Source organism: Engraulis encrasicolus, chromosome 3, assembly GCF_034702125.1.
Source record: "Engraulis encrasicolus isolate BLACKSEA-1 chromosome 3, IST_EnEncr_1.0, whole genome shotgun sequence".
NCBI classification, from domain to species: Eukaryota; Metazoa; Chordata; class Actinopteri; order Clupeiformes; family Engraulidae; genus Engraulis; species Engraulis encrasicolus.
The window spans coordinates 18037377-18052747 of record NC_085859.1 but is presented as its reverse complement, the minus strand read 5'-3'; the positions used below and the strand labels follow the sequence as shown (position 1 = coordinate 18052747).

General features: G+C 41.0%; 2 protein-coding genes across 2 annotated transcripts; one reads left to right on the top strand and one right to left on the bottom strand.

Moving 5' to 3' along the window:
- The first annotated feature begins 3954 nt into the window (after positions 1-3954).
- Positions 3955-9321, top strand: LOC134443999 (major histocompatibility complex class I-related gene protein-like). Its single transcript, XM_063193492.1, has 5 exons — positions 3955-4138; positions 5336-5614; positions 7561-7659; positions 7928-8116; positions 9317-9321. The coding sequence occupies exons 1-5, from the start codon at positions 3955-3957 to the stop codon at positions 9319-9321; spliced, it is 756 nt and encodes a 251-aa protein (XP_063049562.1).
- LOC134443988 (major histocompatibility complex class I-related gene protein-like) lies at positions 9127-12674 on the bottom strand. The gene is made up of 6 exons (XM_063193485.1): positions 12614-12674; positions 11726-11980; positions 11024-11302; positions 10491-10778; positions 9969-10094; positions 9127-9700 (listed from the first exon to the last, which is right to left on the bottom strand). The coding sequence occupies exons 1-6, from the start codon at positions 12672-12674 to the stop codon at positions 9648-9650; spliced, it is 1062 nt and encodes a 353-aa protein (XP_063049555.1). The 3' UTR covers positions 9127-9647.
- Between the last annotated feature and the right edge of the window lie 2697 nt (positions 12675-15371).

The following is a 15371-nucleotide window of genomic DNA, read 5'->3' as shown; positions in this document are numbered from 1 at the left end:
TTCTCGCTTTGGGTGCGAGAGGTCCCGGCCCTGTATGCAGTGCAGTTGGCGGTGCCAATCGTTTGCTGTCTTGCGACAGGAAAGGCTAACTTTCATGTGATTATTGCTCAGTGGCTACGTGCAAAACGTACGTATGCCAGCACGGTTGTCGTGGCTCGTTGGTCCCGGTTTTGGCCACCCACTACATTACGCCATGTCTATCAGAGTAAATATATGGAAAAGATTACTTGTTTACCTGCCAAAATTAATGGCAGCCAGCGCTTGTATAGAAAGTCTGAAGGAGTCAGTTGCAATTTGTCATTCCGACCTATAAAATTGCTTAGAATGCAGGAAATTGCATCTAAAAAATAGAAATTTTCCTGGGGGAGGACCCCCAGACCCGCCCGCCAAATATTGTTCTTCAGTCACGCACGAAGTGTCCCGGTTTTACACTACAAAAATCTGGTCACCCTAGATTAGAGGGAAGTGTTTAGACCTAATGCATGACTGCCGTGTCAGGTTCTAGTATGGACACGACTTATATTACATGAAATTTGCAAACGCGTCCCCCTGGGGGTGCGCCAGAGATCTTAAGGGGTGCGAGGAATTTTGTTTGTGTTGAGTTTGTGAAAAAAATCTGCCTCCAAACATTATAATTAGGCCAAACCAAGACCAAATTAAAACGTGTTTTGGTCCCCATATAAAGTCATTAAAATATTGATTAATGTCTAAAGCTAGAATTATTGCAGGGTGCGAGAGGCCACTCAAATCATTTTTTAGTGCGTATACACGCGTAGACGCTTAGGTTGGGTATGCGCGGCTTGTCTTGGGCACAGGTTAGGGGGTGCTTCAAGAAAAAAAGGTTAAGAACCACTGCTATAGGGTGTCATTGCATTGTTGTGTTATACCAGGGGGTGTTCACTCACGGAACTAGCTACTAGCCACAACTGGCTAACCCTAATTCTACCTAAGTGCAAAATGAATGGGTGTCAATGGAGTTTTCTACCACTATAATTTTTTGTGATATTTAATAATTTTCTGACCTGAAATATTAATATTAAGTTCGAAGGTAGAAATAATAAGACCCCATTTGAGTAGCGTTTCGATTATTTTGCAACACTAGATTATTATATACTGGGTCACAAAGCTCAATTTTTATGAGGCCAAACCCATAAACAACAGCAGGATGCTAGCGAGTACAGGTTGAAATCTTCTAACCTGCTGTAAAACTACACACCTGAACGATTTGTCAATACAGCCTATTGTTAAACAACAGTCATAGTGCTTACCAGGAATGTTTTGTTGATGATATTTGTGACTGGAAATCGCAGTAGCAGTGTATTTAGCATGTGGGTTCCCCTTTCCATTCCATACATTTTCCCACATGAACTAGTGGACACTCCATATTTATTGCAGTATGCATGCAAAGCTAACTGCTACAATGGGAAACAATCAGTGTGAACGTTCTCCCTGTTAGAGATTCTCTAGTTATACACTGCTGCTGCCCTCTAGTGACTTAAATGTATCACTGCAGGCCAAGGTTCTCGCCAGACTCAAAAATAATAGACCAGTCAAACCTGCACAACAGTAACTAATTAATATTATATATTCATAAAAGAATGAACTTCTTTGTTATGAATATTTTTTTAATTAATAGAATAAATCACTCATAAAAACCACTCATCTTGTTGCACGTTCCTTAGCTCTTTCTATAAAAAAGGGAACACATTGTGAAGTCGCAAAATAACCTTTTCCTTTTGGATTAATTTTAGTATTTGTGTGTGCTAATAGTAATACATAGTAAACTCATCAGCATACAGTCATTTGTTGAAAAGCTTTAGCTGCCTTTCACATTCTGTTCATATGCACCTCTGAGGAGAGTTTACTAATAGATCAATAGATCATCAACTTTGTATTTGCTTGTGATGTGGCTTGATTATGTCCTCTTTTGAAAGTCGCTTTGGTTAAAAGCGTCTGCCAAATGCAATGTAATGTAATGTAATGTAATCATTTTTACTCACATTGGGCACATTTTAGGCACATTGGAGCTACCATTTACCTATGATGGAAATGACTAAAATATAAGTATTAAGTCTGACCATGTACCATTCCCATCCATTTTTAATATACACACACACACATATATATATATATATATATATATATATATATATATATATATATAAATAAATATTGAGTACGTCACAGATTTTTATTCTTGACCACTCCACTATGACTGAAGTTTGACACCTCTGCATTAAGGCAAAAAGCATGACTACTTGTCAAATCCACAAAGTCTGGGCTATATTGTCATATGAGCCATGACTGCGTCTAGCGATCATAATACAACATTAAACATAAAACCACTTAATATTGACCCAACCTAATATTTTAATCTTTATGTCATTCAGAGTAACAACACCTCACAACTACATCGCTCTCTTTTGAACGCAGAAATTTTCTTTTTATTATTATTACAGAGGTCAAAAAGTCATTCAGATGAGGCCAGAGCAGTGATTCTCAAAGTGTGGTCCGGGGACCACTGGTGGTCCGCAACAGAGTTCAGATGGTCCGCGAAGGGTTTTCTACTTTTCCAAGACAAGCTAGCAATAGGCTATACTTATGACATTATTTCAAAGCCATGCATAGCTGTCCACCACAACAAGACAGGATTGTGATGTGATTTAAAAATAAGAGATCTGCATCGAAATCAGCAGTGTCAAATTAGCACCCGTCAACTGTTGATTCAGTTTCTGATTCTGATTCAGATTCAGTCCCTGATCGTTTTTGGGGAGGCAACGTGGTCCTTGGCCTGAAAACGTTTGAGGAACACTGCCATAGACAAACTAAGCTGCATAGCTGCACACTATCACACCCTGGGTGACGTGTATTCAGGGCCTGGGAAGAGCAATCAACCCATGAACAGAATGTGAAAGGCAGTGCAGTGATTATTTCAGATTGCTAGAACACTTCAACATAACCAGCCATTCCAAACGGATAGACTCTGAAGTCTGTACACATTACCATGATTACAACTGGTTATGGAAACAGCCCGAACCCTCGTTGTCTTCCTTCTCGTGTTAAAAGCTAATGGAGGTAAGAACATTGTCTTTTGATTGTCACTATCTGTTTCTTTCAACAACCAGAGGAACCACTTTGTAGACCTGTCTTACACTTTTCTCTTTCAGAGCTGTACATTCATATATTCCTCAAATCATTTGCAAACCACTTTCATTAGGACTCAACTTACAGTAAGGTATAGGATTGTGGCCAGAGTTGGTATTGTAACTATGCTGCTCATAGAAACGGTGCTGCTTTTCATGAATATGAATATTACTAATTATGAAATTAATATTTACTAGAATGACCAAAGTACAGTTTGTTTTACAGCTAAAAATGTGTAATACTGGAAATTCTAAATGGCGGACATAGAAAAGATCCACCTTTTCATGTATGAAAAGTGTAATTTTCCCAGTCCTAATGAATACTTTGAATATGATGGTGGTGGTAATTACTCGTGAAAAAAGTAATATTTGTAAATGACCATGGACATAAACTAATAAAAACACAGGGCACAGGGTTAAATATTGCACACAGGGCCCAGGGTAAAACACAGATACCCCCATACAGTCTTAAAAAGTCATAATAGGACGTCCACCAATACGGGGGAGGCCTGGGCACAGGGGTAGATGCCCTGCTTGCCCTCCCTACAGTATACAGCTCCGCCCCTGCCTGGAAAACTGGATGTTTTGTTTGTTTTTGTTGTTTCTTTTATAATGTATTTTATGTCTTGTAGATAATCTGGACCCTGAGTCTGTTGAATAAAGTTATAATATAATGAGAAGTGAGTTTATTTAGGGATGACAAGCTCATGCCTCACTAAATGGACGGTTTACCAAGTTGCTATTTTTACATGTGTGTGAATGTTCTCATCCACAAACCTTTGACCCAACAGGTTCTCATTCCTTCTTGATGATGCTTGCCACATTCACCATCAGGGACACGCCTTTCCCAGAATTCAGTGCGGTGGTAATGCTGGTGGACCATGTCCAGCATCTTTATGATGACTCGAGTGTGAAAACAGCTCTCCAACGTGAACTCAAGTGGGCCGAGGACGGCGTACTGAAGATGGATACCAGTAGGAGTGTCACGATAAACGGTATACCGTGAAACCGGGATAAAAAGTGCTGACAATAATTTACCGTGTGAATTAAAATAATATACCGCATACCATAGCGGATAACCGTACCGTTACACTGTGACACCGTGAGCCTTACCGACCTCTCATCCAAGTCTGCTGATGTTGTCACAGTGGCAATCTTTGTTGCCTAACACCTAATGCCAATGCTGGAATCATAGTGAATTGCTGAACCAATTAATTTCTACAATAAAAAGTACAAACTGTAACCATTTCCTCCTCACAACTTCAAAATGACAAGCGATTCATGTATTATTCCTTTAAACATGGGATTTTTATGTTGGTTTTGCCTCCATTTTTAAATATAATGACCACTCCTAGCACCTTATGGAACTATTTCAGTTTGTGTTGGACCATCAATGCTTTCTAAACATGTTCAACACAACTTTTCAAAATTACAGCGATAATACCGAAAACCGTGATAATTTTGGTCACGATAACCGTGAGGTGAAATTTTCATACCGTGACAGCCCTAGATGCCAGTATAGTGTTTGGAAATGTAAACAGAGGCATGGAGTTTCGGGCTCACCACCTGAAACGGAAACTCAACCATACAAGTAGTGGATTTGCTTGAGTTACCATTACGTGTGTGACATGTTGACTTGTGCTGTAAATGTGGTGTTGTGTTTGAAATATGACTTAAAGCTACAGGTCAGATTGCTCATATATCTTTAACTGACATGGTATTGGATTCCAAAAGTAGTGAAGAGGAAATGTACAAAGTATGCCAATTTGATTTTAGAATTTTGAATGCTATATTGTGTTACTTGTGACAAAAAAGAGATTGCCTTCATGAAAATTGTGTCAAATGGCCAGAATTGTGTGTAGTGGTTTTGAAAAAAAAGTTTGCTATAGAACAGCAGATAGAACATTCAGAGTTCAACTGAATGACAAATTGAAAGTATGTTACAACAAGTGTCTGAGGGACAACAAATGTAAAAACAACACAAACAACACAGTCACAAGGTTTTATACACATGAAACAAAATATCAAAATATTATGTAACAAATCGTCAAATGTGACAAAAAGTCTAATGTTCAATCCAAACTCTCATGTCACGTAATTTTATTGGGTGTGAGACTGAATAGTGACCAAATCAATGACCATAACAACCAAATTATAGCCTTCTTGCTTTCTTTTTTTCGCCCGTTTCTAAGGTCTACATGTACAACAGAGACTGTCCGACTGTGAATTACTCGACCATGACCAGCCAGGCCCGATGTTTGTGCATGATGCCTTTAATGGTGTGAGTGGAGACCACCTGTCCGCCAACAAACACCAGTACAGTTTCAGGAGCCAGTGGCATTGGCCCGCTATGTGGGACATACTGGTGGCTGACCAGGTGAAGTGGCTCCATAAAAGCTTGTACCACCCTATCTGTCTAAGAACCATTAGGACATACCTGCACAAACACAAGAAGCACCTGTTAAGGAAAGGTACTAACTTCACTGAACCCTTGCATGTTCTGTTACTTTCCTGAGGTTTAATTCGGTTTTCACGTCTTGCTGTTTTTTTTTCCTGCACTGTGTTGATTGGGCTGTGTTTGATATGGGCAAGCAGACTGTCTGGTGTGAAAAGGACAAGTAAACACCCCATGTATGCCCATGCGCCTACGAGGATGTATATGAATGAACCATGAAGTTTTGTGCTAAAATGAGAGAGAGAACAACGTACATGGGGGGGCAATCGCTATTCCGACATAGCGCTATTCCGACATGCCGCTATTCCGACACTTTTTAGGGGTTAGGGTTAGGGTTAGGGTTAAGGTAAGGGATGTCGGAATAGCGGCATGTAGGAATAGCGGCGGACGGTGGAAAACGTGTCGGTATTCCGACAATAGACATTAACGTCGGAATAGCGACATGTCCGAATAGCGCCACGTAACCACGTACATGTACATGTGCAGCTTGTAATGAGAGATGTTGGTTTGAAAGATGATCTTGCATGGGCTGATGTGGCATAGGCATGATGTCACAAACAGCAGAGTAACTTACCACCTAAGCATACACATTTGCAAGCAAATGCATTGGGACAATAACTGAAAGTAATAGGCCATTGGGAATTGGAATTTTTAATAAATAATAACAATACACAAGTTTTATACAGCGCTTGTCATGACACTCAAAGTCGTTATTGGATGTATGTTTTAGGCCAAATCCACACTAGAGTGTGGCAGGACGGCAGCGAGATGAAGGCTGTCTTTCTGCCTAGTATCGGGCGGTGTGTTCTACTCTGCCTTTCACACCGACAGCGTTGGCGTACGCGGCCAGTGCTGTTCAAAATTAGCCTGGTCCTGACCATCCCATAATACTACCATTTCCATTTCGTATTCATGGTCTGGACTTTGTTTGATCTGACGCGATTGCAGGAAGCAGAAAGGACATTTTCGGAAAAATCAGGATTTAACTTATAAGTTGTTGAACAAACGTGTCTGACGTGTATCTGTGGCGATGTAGGACCATTTAACAGACATGTCTGACAAAACACCCTACCGTAGGATAAAATTACAATGTTGGACCGTTTGTCAGTACACCGGCGAGAATCCTACCGGTCAACATCGCTCCACAGAAGACAGGTACCAGACGTAGTGCGGAGCCAAGTGTCTTGGCGGAAGTACGTAGGATGGCGCGGCCAGTGCTGTTCAAAATAGAGCTCGAAAGTGACGTCACTTCCCCCGATTTCATGGGACCTCAACGGCGTTTTTAGCCGAAAATCGTAGCATGTAATCCAATGGCGGTATTAAAATGGCATTTCGATCCCCTTGGAGTTGTGCCACGAGCTCCATATATGTTGTTTCTGATATTTTTGCTTAATTTTTCGTACGAACCCCCACATTTTTTAGAAAGCTGTGTTTCTTCACATTTTCCATGCCGACGGCCTCGGAACAAAACATTGATACTTCTGCATGAATAATCTTTATCTATCATCTTAAACAGCATATTTGTAGCCCAGCGCATATCATGACTGAGATCAGAAGATATTTACTCGCTACCAAGTTGTTAGATGGTCAGCTTAGGTCCCGTGAAACGCGGAACCAAGGGGCGGGACTTTCGAGCTCTATCCCCCTCACTGCCAAAGCTAGTTCACTACTTGTCATTCATTTCAATGGAACACTGCCGGCCGCTGCTGTCCGAATTCCGCTCGAGTTCCCTTTTCCAATGCAGCATGGAGCAGAGCCGAATCCTGTGCCGCTACAGCCCAACTATCGCCGTCTTGGTGTGAAAGGACAGACCTGTTTTCATGTTTTTTCGCCACCACCACTCCCGCCCAGTTTTCCCCTTCTGGTCTGAAATCGGCCTTCGTTGCAGACCAGCCAAATGTTATCAAAACTAACAGGGTATAATCAGATTTTTTTGTGTAATGTATATCCTCTACACTACAGTGAAGCCCAAAGTTAGGCTCCTCCAGAAGAGACTCCCAGACTCTGAGGGGATTAGAGTGACCTGCCTGGCCACTGGTTTCTACCCCCGTCACATCAACCTGACGGTAGGGACACATAGGAGGCGAAGCTAGCGAAGCGAAGAGAGACGAAATCCAACCGTCATCAGGTCGTCGTGGCGAATCAAATTGAATGGAACAGTTATGTTGTTGATTTGATTGGGTCGCGGCAGGCGAATTCGCTCCTCATTTGCATAACATTAAACTTTCTTTAATAATTTCGCTTCGCTTCGCTTGCTTTCGCTTGCCTTCACCTCTCTCATAGGAATGAATGGCAAAGTTTGCAAATTCGCGTGTATGTGTCCCTACCGTGACCCTGCTCAGAGACGGCCAGCCTGTGCCTGACCAGCAGATCACTGGGGGGGAGCTGCTACCTAATGGAGATGAGACGTACCAGATGAGGAAGAGCCTGGAGGTCAGCAGAGAGGAGCTACAGCAGCATCACTATACGTGTACAGCTCAACACCTCAGTCTGGACAACAAACTGGACATACACCTGGGTATGTCGATGTTCATTTTATGTGTCTTATCTCCAAAAAAAAAGAATCGACCTCTCTAAAGTCCTTTAGTGAACTGATCCATAGTTTTAACTATGTGAGTACTTGCCTCTTTCTACAGACAGCAGGCACGTTTACTTTTTGTTGAGAAGACTCAATTGCATCATAGCAACATTGACATTATCAGAAGTAACAGATTAAGCATTGGTCCTTACCGTTTTTAAGATGGCAATGAGGTTATAACAGAGACTCTGTGCAAAGGGTTAAATGCTATTGATGACACACAAGTTGATCCTCAGAAATAAATCCAAACCATACAGTTCAGTTGAGCTACATTCATATCTGGCTGAATAGTTTTGTTTATGTAATTAACTTATTCAGCAATTAGCATTGAAAAACCTTGATAGGTCTATATGATATTTTTTTGCTGTTTCAGAAGCAGGTTATCCATCACTTGTATCTGATTTACTTTGCAGATCTTGATGGCGGTCTTGATCCAGCGTCTGCAACACCGCTATGGGTGGTGATCAGTATTGCACTGCGTTTAATGTTTGCAGTCACTGTTACAGTAGCTGCCGCCATCAAATGTTACAGGAGACACAAAGGTAAATAAACAGTATAAAGCCTATCAGGTAAGAGCAATTCTCCAGATTGTCTATTTACCAAAATACATAAACCAGTTCTTAACCACGTGTTAATGATAGTGGGAAACAGTCATTGCTTAGTGCTGACTCAATGTCATTGGCTAATGTCTGCATTGTTGACATTCACGAATCACTACACTAGTCACTGTCTAATGTGCCATCATTTCCATTTTCAGGTCAACCAAATGTGTATGTTTTGGCGCCAAGTAAGTGTTTACTTAGTGTAAGACAATTAATGTGTAGGCCTATTTGAATAGTTGCTCTGTATGTCATACGTTAGGCTATCCCATATGTAAAGTATGAACTCATATTACAATGCCATACACTGTAGACAGTTTCAAATATATTTTCTTTATTTCATCACAAGCAATACATATCGGTTTAAAAACTTTTCTGTATGTTTCAGCGACACTTGCACAAAAAACAGCACCAGACACCCCACCTGAAGACTAGGTGCTTGCATGGGACCAGGCCCCAGTCTGACCCTAGGTCGTATCTAGAGACCATAATAAAGCTGAATACAAATGTATTTTGGTTGTAGTGTTACATTGATTTTCAGACTGAACGTGTGGTTTGTACGTAAATTTACGGTAACAGATCTCAATAGACTTTCTGAGTTGTTACAGACTTTTTAGTGTTATGTTGTGTACCTACCACTGCTGGAAAACTTTTTTTGTTTTACCCTGTCTGCATTTTCTATTCACCACATAGACTGCCCCAACATGCAAACCAAGGTCTTTGTGAATACATCACTGCAAGTGAATGCACACACGCACAGACACACAAACGCACAAACACCAACGGATGCACAGTGATTCAGTGTACCCAGTTTTTTTTTACTCAGTCCCCCGCACACATGACACCCATGTACAAACTCCTTTGCCACAATTTTATGTTGGTAGTGTGAGCAATTGCACCTGCTGTGTTTGTTGCTGGCCTATTCCTGCAACATGAGAAGTAACACAAACGTTTAACACTTGTTCACTCAGATCTACAGTTACTTGTGTCATGTCTGTAATTAAACATGAATGTAACAAAAAGTAGCTAAAGAAATGTTTGCCTCTTATGCATTACATTTAATGACACTTTGTTTATTATAATGTATGTGTATGTGTATGTATGTATGTATGTATGCATGTATGCATGTATGTATTAGATACAACAATCAAACATGCCTGCACATGTGGAGTTTAGTGGTGTATGATTTTTACCTGTGTGCCTCGTGCTGCACTTCCTGTATGCTATTATTGCTCCAGTCACACATAGCAAAAGGAGTGCAACTCCAAGTGAAAGCACAAGGGGCACTGTTGGCACATGTTGTCCACCTGGATCAATATCTGCAAATTTAAGGAGATAATACAGAATTTGTAACCAAAACATATTTTGCCTCTTTTGCCTCTTTTTCTCAAGTGATAAATAAAAAAATAAAAAATAAAAAAGCAACACAGGAGCAGTGTGCGGACATTCTTCTTTGTTTTTACAAAACTGCTTTATGAAAATAAAATCACAAAGCGATGAACAATCACCAAGAAATGTATATACGGTCAGAGGTCAAATAAGTTCCTTTTTAGTTAAATAAGTTATAATTCATCCATTGTAACAGTGAATAAATTAGGATGATGGGGCCCAGAACTTCTTGCTTGACACATGTATCTGGCGTAACTCTAACTACTATAGCAGATAACACACCAGAATTTTGGTGCATGCACAGACATCAAAAATGAAACGTTTACCCAGGTGTATGTCCAGTTTGTTGTCCAGACTGAGGTGTTGAGCTGTACATGTGTAGTGATGCTGCTGTAGCTCCTCTCTGCTGACCTCCAGGCTCTTCCTCATCTGGTACGTCTCATCTCCGTTAGGTAACAGCTCCCCCCCAGTGATCTGGTGGTCAGGCACAGGCTGGCCGTCTCTGAGCAGGGTCAGGTTGATGTGACGGGGGTAGAAGCCAGTGGCCAGGCAGGTCACTCTGACCCCTCCAGTGTCTGGGAGTCTCTTCTGGAGGAGTCTAACTCTGGGCTTCACTGAAAATGATAAGAAGAAGAAGAAGAAGAAGAAGAAGAAGAAGAAGAAGAAGAAGAAGAAGAAGAAGAAGAAGAAGAAGAAGAAGAAGCATCATAAATGTTAGACTAGGTTATAATAATAAGTAATGATAATTACAGAGAGGTAACCAGAACCTCAATAATAGCCTATATTTTTTCAAATAGAGAACGATCAGATATGGCAACATAATCAAGTGTGCATCATTAAAAAACAATTTGCCATGTACCTTTTTTCATCACGTCATTCTTCATGATGTTGAGGTATTTCTTGAGGAATCGAATGCAGGCAGGAGTATACACATTTGCAAACAACCATTCCACAGTGTCTCTCTCAATGTGGCTCCACATGGTAGGCCATAGGCCTTTGGAATGGAGACTGCTATGCTCCATGCTGAAGTGCAGCTCCTCATGATTTACAGTGTTAAAAGCGTCCCAGGATCTTAATGGGCCAGGGGTGTGATGGTCAAGTAGCTCACAGCCCACCATTCTCTGCTGAACATGCACCCCTATAGAGGGAATGTACAAAAACAATTCTGAACAGTTCTGAATGGACCCTTATGAAACATACTATTACTGCATTGTGAAAACTGCAGTATTTTGCAATATACTGTAGGCCCTACTGCATTTTTAGTCCAGTGAAGGTTGTTTTTTTGTGGACACGAAAAACTAGAAACATAAAAAATACTGGGGTTTTTTGCAGTGGGTCGAGTTTTGGGCATGAAAGCATTACAATCCTTCAAAAACTGCAGTAAAACAGCAGGTTTTGTTTTTCCCATAAGGAGATATACAGTACATTATTCAAGACTTCAGAGGTTTAGGTACGGGTTAACCGTTAGGGACTATGTCTGTGCGCCCCCCTGTGGACAAGAATATAGAACGCGTGCAACAGAATTGTTGAGTCTGTACAGTCTTACCTTGCACAGTCCTACCTTGTGTGTGGTTGAGCAGATGCTTTGAGAACGACGCTCTGTCTTTCATGCTTCTGTACTGGTCTCCAAATATGAGTTTGGCGTCTTCTTGTTCAGCCTGCTCATGTTCTGACCTGTGGTGTTTGTATATCAGTTTTCGGACATCTGAGTCATAGTAGAACAGTTGGATGTCGTCCAGCATCACCACTGCAATGAATTCTGGGAACGGAGTGTGTCCGATGGTAAGCGTGGCCAGGATCCATATAGAGTGAGAGCCTTGGAGTAAAACACACATGAGTTAGCCAGGCCGCACCCTCTTAGTGACGCAACTCCTTCAGCGTTGCTTCTGGTCAGGCCAGGAGCAATACAAATATTGTTTCTGAGTCCCAGAAAAAATTGGGAACTCCTGCCACTTTGTCGGGAAGCAAACAACCATTAGCAAACCAAGGGGAGTCGGGTCAACCATGCCATTTGGGAAATGTTCATTGCTCTTGGTCAGACCGAGTCTCGAAGAGATTTTAAAGTTAAATGTTACTATTGTTGTTTGTTGTTATTTTCGTAAGCTAGTCAAATGCCTTCAGTGACTTAATCTTCAAGGTGCAAAATTATATGGAAAGAGCCACCAATGAGTACTGTAGCATGTTTAGAAAAAAACACCTACATAAATGACACCAATCCTGCTTCCTAAAGCTTGAGGAGACTATTTAGATATAAATTTCTTTTTGAAAATCCTTTAAGGAAACTCAGTATTTAGATTCTAATCATTAGAGTAGGTTATATTTTTTACTGCATATTACTAAGCCTCAAACGTCAGGTTCAATATAGACAAGGACAAAAGCACCATTTCTGCCCTTCCTTGCAGAACGACTATTCTGGACTAAACATTTTCATTTGATCACAGGGGCTTACCTGCACATCGTATCCCTTGTAACAGCAGAAGATTAATGAAGAAGATTGTGGATCTTTTCATAATGGCATATTTGGTGAAAAGAAAAACTTTGCCTGTTTCTTAATTACTCTCAGCCTAACTTTTGTCTGTAACGCCTTACAGGACCTACATGATCAAATAAACAGACCAGAGAGTTTTGAGGGAGGGGGCGTTGCCAAGAACCACGTCCTTCCTCTTTGTATTTTCACAAAAGGAACTCTACAGTAGAATCAAAGATCTTTGCTACACCTTGCCTGGTGGACTTAGCTCTGTTGAGTGTTATTCATGCAGTGTTTGTTCTTGGGATGGGAGTTGATCCTTTTTGTCCGTGGAGGCTTGTTTTGCTTGTGGGAGGAGCAACTTGACCTCTTTCAGTGCATTCATAAAATATCAAGATAGGATAGGTTAGTAATGGCATAATAAAATTAACACAACAGCTGTGATATTGACAAAACTAAGAAGACTTTAAAGACCTAAGAAAATGCTACTATATTTTGGGGTGTATGAAAGTCCTTGTGCACAACCCTTCAGCTGTCCAGGTGCAGGTGTAAGGCAGAAAAATGTGATCAATAATATGAAACGTTCATTGAACACCGCACACTGGATACTGTTCTTTTATTCTCTTTATTTTTTTGGAGCAAACAACGCGTTTCGTCCAGTGTGTCTCCAGGTTCGCTCTTAGGAACCTACGCACTGGGCGAAAAGCGTTGTTTGCTCCAAAAAATAAAGAGAAAAAAAGAACAGTATCTAGTGTGCAGTCTTTAATGAACATTTCGTACTATATTTTTGGGCTTTTACACCTTTATTATTCACACAGAGTAGTTGGAGAGGGATATGGGTCGGGAAAGTACCTCGGGTCAGAATCGAACATGGGTCCATTATGACAGACAGAATAGTTGGAGGGAAGGGTCGGGAAAGTAGGCCTACCTCAGGTCAGAATTGAACCCGGGTCCATTATGTAATGATGTGATACCAGAGATTCTTTAAGTATATAGAGATATGCCAATGTAATAGGTTGCTATGGGCACCTAACATGACTAGGTTCCGGTCTGCCTAAAGGGGCGTGTCATAATACTCCTAGCATTGAATAAAACAGTCCTTAGGTCTGCCTAGGTCTGCCTAAAGGGGGATTTCCCCCTTCCCCCTTGTAGAACCTGTAGAACCTGGAAACAATGGGCCAATGGAACCTCTCTCTCTCTACTCTCTCTGGTGATACATTAGCCCACTAAGCTACTGGGCTCCCTCAGATCTATTTTAAAACCTCAAATCCAATTTTTCACAACTCAGTTGAACTGCTTACAGGCCACTGATGATACCCAAAATGTTAATGAGTCATCCTGAATTCCATGCAATCAGTCGCACATGAAAAAGATGATTACCTCTGCCAAGGAGGTTATGTTTCCGGAGGCGTCAGATTGTCTGTCTGCCTGGTCTGTCTGTCTGTCTGTCTGTCTGTATGTATGTCAGCAGGATATCTCAGGATAACTAAAAAGTCATGAACGGATTTCGATGAGACTTGGTGAAGTTTTTCTAAATGACCAAAGGAACAAGTGATTAAAAATGGGTGGTGATCCCGGACCAGGACCTTTTAAAGACTCGTCATCATTGCTACCCTAGAAATCTACACGCCCCTAGTGACCGTAAATTGAATTGCGTGACAGCGAAATTTAACATTTCAGATCTCCACAAAAAGAAGGCAGAGAGACTTAAAATAAAAATAGAAATGCATTCTCACAGAAAATGCTGGAAGCGGGCTTGCCTTTTGGGGCAGAGATGAAACAAAGTACTATTGAGAAAACAAAGCTAAAAGAAATCTTGGAAAAACTCCATCCACCCAGTCAGAAGTTATGGGCCAAACAATTCAGCCATCTTGGATTCAGCCATCTTGAAAGTGTTGTAGCTCTGCGTTTTGGGGATATACTAAATGACATACATGGTATTTTAAGTTGGCTAAGGAACACTGCATATGATATAATTTTGAAAATCAACATGGCTTCGAGCGGGATTAGAACTCACAACCTCCATATCTGTAATCCAACCCCTTTGCCATTGATATTAAATGACATACAATACATGATATTTGAAGTTGGCTAAGGAACACTGCATATGATATCATTTTGAAAATCAACATGGCTTCGACTGGGGTTCGAACCTCCAACCCCCATATCCCTAATTCAGCACATTTGCCATTCATACTAAATGACATACATTGCATTTTAAGTTGGCCAAGGAACACTGCATATGATATAATTTTGAAAGTAAACATGGCTTTGACTGGGATTCGAACCCCCAACCTCCATATCTGTAATCCAGCACATTTGCCATGCATACTAAATGACATACATGGCATTTTAAGTTGGCCAAGGAACACTGCATATGATGTAATTTTGAAAATCAACATGGCTTTGACTGGGCTTCGAACCCCCAACCTCAATATCTGTAATTCAGCACATTTGCCATCCATACTAAATGATATACATGGCATTTTAAGTCGGCCAAGGAACGCTGCATATGATATAATTTAGAAAATCAACATGGCTTCAGGTGGGTTTCGAACCCTCAACCTCCATATCTCTAATGCAGCGGCATGCATTACCACTAAGCCAAGCAGCTAATTGTCATGCATAGTCCAGCAAGACTATATTACATTGCATTGCAGAGCTCAACAATAGACTTCTAGAATGCTTGCTCGCACCTGCTCGTTAAGAATGGAATCTTGAGACAGTGACAGTTGAAATG